This window comes from Rousettus aegyptiacus, unplaced genomic scaffold (genome assembly GCF_014176215.1).
Source record: "Rousettus aegyptiacus isolate mRouAeg1 unplaced genomic scaffold, mRouAeg1.p scaffold_m13_p_5, whole genome shotgun sequence".
NCBI lineage: Eukaryota > Metazoa > Chordata > Mammalia > Chiroptera > Pteropodidae > Rousettus > Rousettus aegyptiacus.
The window spans coordinates 77,860,458-77,869,106 of NW_023416308.1; the positions used below are offsets into that span (position 1 = coordinate 77,860,458).

Sequence of the window (8,649 nt, forward strand, 5' to 3'; positions counted from 1 at the left end):
TCTTTAAGATCTCTGTGATTTTGCTCTTGTTTTTTTTTCCCTCCTCAGATGACTTGACTTGGCAAACTCTTTTTCTTTATGGTTCAACTCAGGGTGGCACCTTTAGAAAATCTGTTCCGAATTTCTAGGAAGCTCTCCATGTTTCCATAGTCCCATGTTTAACTTTTCCTCATAGCCTACTATCGCTCAGGTGTAGAGCTTCATTCGTTCCAACCTTAAAAGCTTAAACTCAAGAAAGTGTTTGTTGTCAACAGGCGTGCTGTTTTCTCACTCCTGGCTTTCATACCAGTCAGGGTTCGACTGGAGAAACAGAGCTAGTAACAGATGAATTTTGAGATTTGTTGCAAGGAATTCACTTAGGCATTTATGGGTGCTGGTAAGGGAAGTTCTTAATGCACAGGGCAGGTCCTCAGGAAGAGCAAGCTGGAACTCTCTGGCAGAAACTGAAGCTATTTATAGGTGGAATATCTTCTTTAGGGAAGCCTTAATTCTACCCTTAAGGTCTTTCACCTGATTGAATTAGGCCCACCCAGTTTACCGAAGATAATCTTCCTTAAAGTCAAATGAATATGGCCTTTAACGACATCTACAAAATACTTTCATAGCAACCTTTAGTGTTTGATTAAAAAAACTATGGGCTTATAGCCTAGTTAAATTGATATATCAAGAAACCATCATACATTCTATTTAGGTTGATATGCCCTTTAACCAACTCCATTATCAAGAAGATGTGGTTGGGAGATAAAGGTAGGAACGGAGAAGCACAGCAGGCTGGGTATTTAACTTGGCAATCCAAAACATGCATAATTCGGCCTTTCTCTAATGAGTCTGGCTCTTTTCTACCAGCAGTGTGGAGCCACTTAACAATCAGATCTGTGTATGTTGGGAAAATTATCCCGGATGTGTATGAGAACAAGGCCTGAATGAATAAGATAGATTGAGGACTAATTTACATAGGAAGATCTTTTATAAACCATGTAAGATATATAATAGAGATCTGACCAAAGGCCTATGTGTGGAGAGAAAAAAATAAAACTTGAGTCACATAAAGAGGCAGAAACATGTTTTGGTTGATCCAGAAGAGTCTGGGCCAAATATAGTATATTTCTTGGAGGAAATCATAAAGCCATCTGGGGTCAAAATATTGATGTCAAAGGTCATTTGACACAGACTTTCAGTGACCTCCTTGCCCGTCTGCTTATTGGTATCCTGACACCTCTACAGAGGCAGAGGTAGTTTAGTTCATGGGAAAATAAAGCAGGGTTAGTGGCTGAGAAGAGGTACCAATGAGGGCAGGGGAGTTAGGAGTATCCAGAGAGAGACATCAACAGTCAGTAGACCCTACCATCCCATCCTCAGTGGGCAGAGGGTCAGAGGGGCGCCATTTCTTCCTCCATCATTGAATCCAAGATTGAAGAAGGGCCGGAGGGGTCCAGTGAAGGCACATTCAGAGAAGGTGTAGATGAGGGACCCATGGTCAGTGATATTATAGAAGGAGACAGTGTGGGCCTCACAGTCCAGGAAGATCCCAATTTGGGATGGAGGCACAGGAAGGTAGAGGGGAGTCTGGGGGCAGGTGCCAGCCTCATATTTTTGTTTGTTCCACAGCCAAATTGTCCAGAAGCCATTCTTGGGGCTGAGCAAAAAATGCCCCTTTCTCGTGACAGAGTCTCTGCAAACCCCCAGGTCCCAGGCTTCCTTTCCTGTCACATCTACCTCCCAGTAAAATTTTCCAGATTCAAAGCACTGGGCACCCAGGACTATGGGATAAGCATCAAATCTCTCCTCATTTTCAGGCATCTCTTGCTGGGTGTCTCCAAGCTTCACTTGTCTCTGATCCTCTGAAAGGATGAGCCACGGATTGGCTGTGTGTGGATCCAGAGTAATGTTAACTGCAGAGAAAGGACAGTCAGGCTGAGAGGTGAGGGGAGTCACTAACCCTGCTCCTGGAGGGGGCAGAGTGAGGACCAGGGGGTGACCCTGAGCCTCACTGTGTGAGGAAGTGACCCTCCAGCCCTTGCCCTGACCTTTGAGGGAACCACCCTCCCTAGCTCCATCCCTGTCTACCTACTCCAACCTGACATCTCTCCTGGACCCTGGGACATACTCTGCAATCTTGTTATCCTATTCTGCTGCTCAGCAGCCCAGTCCCGCACTCCTGGTGCTCTCCTCACCTCCACATGTCCTCAGCATCCTCTTCAGCCCTGGCACATGGCACACACTCCTCAGGTCTGGGGAGATGATGTCCAGCTCTTTCAGGTTCCAGGACTCACTCCTGGGAGAAACAGAGTTAGAGACCCCATTTCCAACTACTGTCCCCCCACCTGCTCCCATGCTAAAACCTTCCTTGTGGATGGTTGATAATTTACAAAATCTCGTGTTAGGATCCCTGGGGGTGGGAGGCAAAAGAAGGCAGGATTTAGTTCCTATCCAGGCTTTCCTGGTTACATGGGCCTCTACAGCATGTGGATAACCTGTATCTCCTCTCCAAGCCTGAGGTCATCACACAAGCACATTCCGTTTCATTTTACAGGCAGCATACTGATATACACTGAATCATTTCCTAAGGAACCTCAGGAATCTTGCCCATGCTGTGAGTCTTATTCATGGCTCTTTCTGAGAAAAATATAACTGGTTAGTTTTTTTTTTTTTTTAAAGGAGTCCCAGCAGGTTGTAGATTCAGAACTTCCCAGAAATTCCTTGTTTGTCAGGGCTTCATTTGGTGATGTTACAGTTTAGTTACTTTGGGCAACTCACCAACTGAGATGTCCATTGATTAGACTTCTGAGACCAGAAAATATTTTATGGAGGACTGGGTCTTTGAGAATAGAGAGGAGGATGGGGAAAACTTAAGTGTATGTTTTTCTAACTCAATAACTTTTTTTCACAGGTATATATGCTTCCTTCCACCCTTTCCCCTAAACAAGAAAACCTCTCCTTACCTTTTCAGGACACTTTTCACCTCCTGAAGAGAAAAGAGACAGAGAGTAATTTCTAGAATCACTGATTTACCACTGAGACTTCAGTCCTGTGGGCGATGCAATGTCCACAGGACCCTGAGGTCCACACTGCTCTGTGCCATTCCTTTGGGCTATGGCTCAAAAGACATTTATGACCATCCTGGAGCAGAAGTGATATATGGATGCTTGTAGGGTAACCAGAAGCCTCTGCTTGACCTATAGCTAAGAGAAGGACGATCAGTTTAAATACTCTGATTCAGAAAACAAATTAGAAAGACCAGATTCTTGGGAAGAGTGGAAAGGGGCAAGAGACAGTCACAGGGAAATTAACAAGTCAGGATGCACAGAAACTATTCTGTCTCATTTGTGGGCTTAAGTTGTTTGGACAAAAAAGGCTGCTTAAAGTTCTATCCTGTGCTGTAGTTAATGTAGGTGAAACAAAATCACCCAAGAATATTCTGTTGCAGGGGTTGGGAGCACTTATGTGGGGACCAGCAGGCTCCTAGCTAGGCCCAGTCAAAAGTGCATTAGATGCCTGGCTCAATGTTGGGCTGAAGCAAGATAACGGGAAGATGAAGCTTGCCAAGTGAATTTTTAAAAATTTTTTCACAAACCAGAAAGAAATGGCTTCATGACCATATCCGAATGAGACAGTGAAAGGTGTGGGACTAGAACTGTAGAATGTTACAGTAGAAGGGACTTTTGAGATCTACTACCATCTACTACCACCTACAATCTAGTGTCCAAAAGTGAGACAAATATATCATTGGTGGATGTGAGATCATTTTAAGTAGAACATACATTGGTGAATGAAAAAGAAGTTATATACTTATTTTAATCTTACTTCTCTCTCTTACTATTTGGATGAACTTCATCAAGTTATTTAGCTTTAGTCTCTCACTAAGTCTCTCAACATCTCTGCACCTTAGTTTTCTCATCTTTGAAATGGGGATAATAGTAGCACCCACCTCATCACACTGAAACAAAGGACTGAATGCTTGGCATGTAGTACATGCTACCGAATATGTAGTTATTATTATCATTGTTATGAAATAAATTAGGAAAAATATCAGTAACACATCGACACATGATTTCTTGGATACCTTGGTTAGAACCAATTTCCTTTTAAGCTAAATTTATTCTGGTAAAAGAGGGAATTTAAAGAAAAAATGACATGTTACGTCACTTAAGTAGTTCACAAAAGTAGCAAAGAATATAAAGATGATACATTTATGACAAAAGTTTGGGGAAACTGTTGTCACTGACTCCACTCCCTCCCCTTTGTTTCACAAATGGAGAAATTATATCTAGGACAGGAAAAAATGACTTCACCTAGAGTTATGAGAGACTTGGTTACAGGGCTGGGCTGAGTTACTGTCTCTTAATTTTCGGTTAAGTATTTTCAGTTATTTATGAAAATCTTCCCATGGCTAGACAATCATTGAAGAGCCTTAGTGGATTCTCTCATTGAATCTTCACAAAAATTCTTTGAGATATGTAATATTACGATATCCATTTACCATATGAAAAACTTGATGATCAGAAAGATTAAGGACCTTTCTCAAGGTCCTGAACCTGGTACATACTAGAGTAGGCACTTTTGGGAGGTGTTCATTTTAAAAAAAACTGCTGCATGGAATATTGTCTCTTAAATATGTACCTTTCCATGCCTTGAATGCAAACCATTCATGGGTCCAAATTCTAGTTTAAGAAAATTCCAGGGACTGGGTTTCCGCTTGATCTGACTGGTAGCCCCAGAGCGCTCTGGCTTTTTAAAATTACTCCTTGAATTCAGAGTGTGAGCCTCTTCCCTGTCTCACCTGCAGCAGTTCCAGCTCTGAGCCTCGACTCCTCCTCTCCAACTCTGAGATCAGCTCCTGCAAGACCTGGTTGCGCTGGCCCAGCTCCACCTCTGTCTCCCCCAGGAGTCTCAGCTGTTCTCTCTCATCCTCCTCCAGCTTCTGCAGTTGCCTCTGTTCCTCTTCGGCCAGGAAGTTTTTCTGCTGCTCAAACTCTGCATGAATCCTCAATTTCTGTGTCTCAACCTTCCTCTTTGGTATCGATGAAAAGAGAGAGGTGGTTTTTATCAAAATCTCTCAAGCTTTGGAAGTATGCACACCTACTTCTATTCTTTGTAGACCCAACACTCTGGCTCTTTCTGGGAATACACACATGCAATTTTACTAGGGAGGATGGTAGGTAAGACTTCTAGAACTAAGAGGAGAATGGGATTGGTAGGAGTGTGCATTGTAACTGCCCTATAACCACAGATGCATCAGCACGTTACCAGAAAATTTCAACCCCTTTCAAAACCTAGTCGCCCAATATATCCTTTTGTCTTCATATTTCAGTGAATTACTGAGATGGTGGTAACACCTATCCCTACCTGAACACCCTCACAAAGACAGGCTCACAACACCATTCTTAAGTTCTGGGGAAAGAAGGTCTTTGTGATAACTCTTTGATTGCCCTCTCATGTGAGTGTTTTGAAGGTCACACAATGACACAGGATGACCCCTTTTGTTGCCACAGACTGGTTCGCCCTTTTCTGGTTCCAAATCTTCCTCTTCTGGGATCTATAGGTCATGAGTTCCTGCCGCTCCTCTCCATTCTAGACCTGTCTCGCCTCCAAATCTCCAGTGCAGAACAAGCTTTAGTTCTTCATTCTACTTTGAACCAGTGATCTGGACATGGTCAAGCAACCACCTAGGCAGACTAGTTTTCCTACCTCAAGCTTTGGTGGCTCCCTTATGTCTGTTCCTCACAGCTTTGGTCACTTCCTGACAGGCCTAGACACTGGCCATCTCTCCTGGGATACCTCTATCCCAGACACCATGGTGTGGGGATGTCCTAAGACTCTGCTCAAGAAACAGGAACTTTAGGGCATGGCTTGTCCCTCAGCACTTCTCTCTCTCCCTTTTTTAATTTATTATGGTGGCACTGGTTAATGAAATCCAGTAAGTTTCAGGTGTAGAAATCAACAGTAAGGTATATACATATATTGCATTGTGTGTTCACTGCCCATAGTTAGATTTCTTTCTGTCACCACATATTGGACCCCTTTTACTCCATCTAGATCCCTCCTCCCCTCTGGTCTATTGTCCATGTCCACAAGTTTTTGCTTGTTTGTCCTGTTCATTTGTTGCTTTTAGGTTTACATCTCACAAGATTCTCAATCTTCGTGTCTGATTGGGAGCACTCTTTGAGCTCCATAGTTTTTATTCCCCTTTATAAGGAGACCTTAGGGGACTACTGATTTTTGAAGAGTGAGATATGCTGATACTATCACTCCTCAGACAGGCATAGCTATGTTAGGGCCAGGACCCTGTACCCTGCATAGGCTTCTGATCTAAAATTCCCATTGGGATGTGACTCTTGCCTTCCAGGCTGTTCTCTTCATTGCAACATCCACTTCCAACTTCTCAGCTAACTCTTGCTCTTTTCTCAGTTTCCCTAATGTCATCTGGAGCTTCTCCTGCAGAGAAAGATAGCAGGTTAATGCCCAACCAGACCAAGAAGTGGGGCGGGGTGGGGTGAGGTGGGAGAAGATCATACTGGTTCTTAGAAAAGTCTGAGTGCAGAGGAGGAGGGAGGACTAGAGTCTGATTGGGGTAGGAATCCCGTGGATGGGAAGACTCTGGAAAAAGCCTCATGTTTCTTATAAAATAGAGCCACACTGTTGGGTTGGCAGGAGTAGGGGCACTACCCATTCCAAATCAATGAGGAAGCCATAAGGAAACATGATCCTTGCACCATTTTCCCATAGTATCTCCCCTGCTCCTGGGGAATGAGAAGGTTATATTGAACCTTAAATTAGACATAAAAGGTGGTGAACACTCTTCCTTTCTCCAATCCCTTACCTCCAACTCTCTCCCATCCCCAGCTACAGGGAACAAAGTACTTATCAGGGCCTCATCTCCTTTCTACCTGTTCATGCCTATGTGCCAAGGCCTCACCTGGTACTCCCGAGCTGCCTCCTCAATAGGGATCATGGGGTGGTCACGGTGTTTCCGAGACTGGGAACATACCCAACAAAGGGCCTTCCCATCTTTCTCACAGAATAAGTGAAGTTTCTCTCCATGCACCTCACATTGCTCCCTTTGTGTGCCCTCCTTGGCATTCTGGCTGATTTGTTTTAGGTTGTTCACCAGGTTGGCTAGCTGGCGATTGGGCCGGAAGTTCTTGCACAGGAATTTCTTCCGGCACACAGGACAGAAGCTGCCTCCATCTTTCCCAACCTGAGAGATGCACTCGTGGCAGAAGCTGTGGCCACATTCGATGCTCACAGGCTCCACCATGGGATCCAGGCAGATAGGACATGTGACCTCCTCCCACATCATTGCCAAGGGCGTTGAGGAAGCCATTAGGGAGAATGTTCCTATTAGGCAGCACTGTGGAGACCTTGTGGTGACCTGGTGAGTGAAGAGAGGAGAAAAGGAAATGAAGAGACAGAAGGGTTGTATGAGAAAAACAGAATAATTCAAAGGGAAACATGAGGGAGAATGAATTGGAGGGAGCTAAAACATGACAGGACAAAGACATTAACCTAAAAACCCAGAGCTTCTCCTCCACAACTTGGACCCTCGATTCAGTCACACGGAAGGGGAACGGAATCCCCAAAAATGATAGTGAAAATTGTTGGGAACCTCAGAGATGAAGCTGTTTAGAATTCTACTTTCATCATGTCCATTTCTGCTTAAACCCTCAGTGCCAAGGCTTTTCCCGTCCATCATCTCCCATCTCAGGCCATCGGTTCACTATAATACGAATATATACATAAGAATATTTATATCCTTATAAATATATATGTATACCTGTGTGCATATATTTGTAGGTGCATATACGTATACATATCTGTCTATGTATGTATATGTTCTCACACACGACACACACACACTGTAACCAAGTAATCAGCATTCCCTGGGCTCTTCTCTCAGCTACTCCTGAACCTGTTATCTTCATTTCTTCCAGGACATAGACCCATAAATCTCTAACATCCTGAACAACTCTGCTCCCTCTCTCCTCTAGAATGGGACTTGTGGCGATGGGAGTTTCAAAGATTGCAGATCTACCCCACACCGGACTCCTCCGAACCACCCTCCTTGCTAGGTTTCTGTTCTGGTTCAACCAGCTTCACTTGGCCCCGGGTCTCAGCTCAGGTGCCAGCAGTAGGGAAGCCCTAGCTCCTTCCAGGTGACTTGAAAGTCACGTTCACAGCCCAGCCTCCTCCTAGGCAGACCCGCCAGCTCAGGGAGAACTGCTGGGCTTACGCTGAGTGGGCCCGGCTGCGGAGAAAGGAAAACAGACTGAAGGCTCTAGGCGTGGGTACTGTGGGAAGAGGCTTGTCAGCGGGGACAGGGGTATCTCGGTCCAGCCAAGTTCACTCACCTTTTCGGGGACCTCAGCAGATGGCGGCCAGCTTTCTATTTCACTTTCGATTTCCTATAAGAGGCAAGTCTGAAAGGGAGGCGGGCAAAGGGGAGGGAGTAGGAGGAGCAAGAGGAGGAGAGGAAACTGAAGCGGCGGGGTGGGACAGGACTTCGGGAGGAGAAAGTGGGAGGAGAGAAGGCGGAGTTGAGGGGTCCGCAAGTTTCTGAAGCTGATGTTGCTCCGGGCTAGTGCTGCTCTGTGGCTGGGACTGAGTGAAAGTTCCACCGCCTGTAGTCTTTGCTTTGTGCTCCCTCCCATG

General features: G+C 44.9%; 1 protein-coding gene across 1 annotated transcript; it reads right to left on the minus strand.

Moving 5' to 3' along the window:
* Nucleotides 1-1,064: 1,064 nt before the first annotated feature.
* TRIM21 (tripartite motif containing 21) lies at nucleotides 1,065-8,432 on the minus strand. The gene is made up of 7 exons (XM_016157992.2): nucleotides 8,349-8,432; nucleotides 6,917-7,372; nucleotides 6,340-6,435; nucleotides 4,781-5,011; nucleotides 2,943-2,965; nucleotides 2,175-2,275; nucleotides 1,065-1,892 (listed from the first exon to the last, which is right to left on the minus strand). The coding sequence occupies exons 2-7, from the start codon at nucleotides 7,322-7,324 to the stop codon at nucleotides 1,342-1,344; spliced, it is 1,410 nt and encodes a 469-aa protein (XP_016013478.2). The 5' UTR covers nucleotides 7,325-7,372; nucleotides 8,349-8,432; the 3' UTR covers nucleotides 1,065-1,341.
* Nucleotides 8,433-8,649: the final 217 nt, after the last annotated feature.

Bases quoted from the DNA above. Each gene is read 5' to 3' on its own strand.
- TRIM21 (XM_016157992.2), bottom strand. From the start codon at position 7,324: ATGGCTTCCTCAACGCCCTTGGCAATGATGTGGGAGGAGGTCACATGT. The intron at 5,012-6,339 runs GCAAGAGTCACA...TCGATACCAAAG, and splicing joins TGAAGAGAACAGCCTGGAAG to AGGAAGGTTGAGACACAGAA. The intron at 2,966-4,780 runs GTGAGACAGGGA...TTTTCTCTTCAG, and splicing joins CAGAGCTGGAACTGCTGCAG to GAGGTGAAAAGTGTCCTGAA.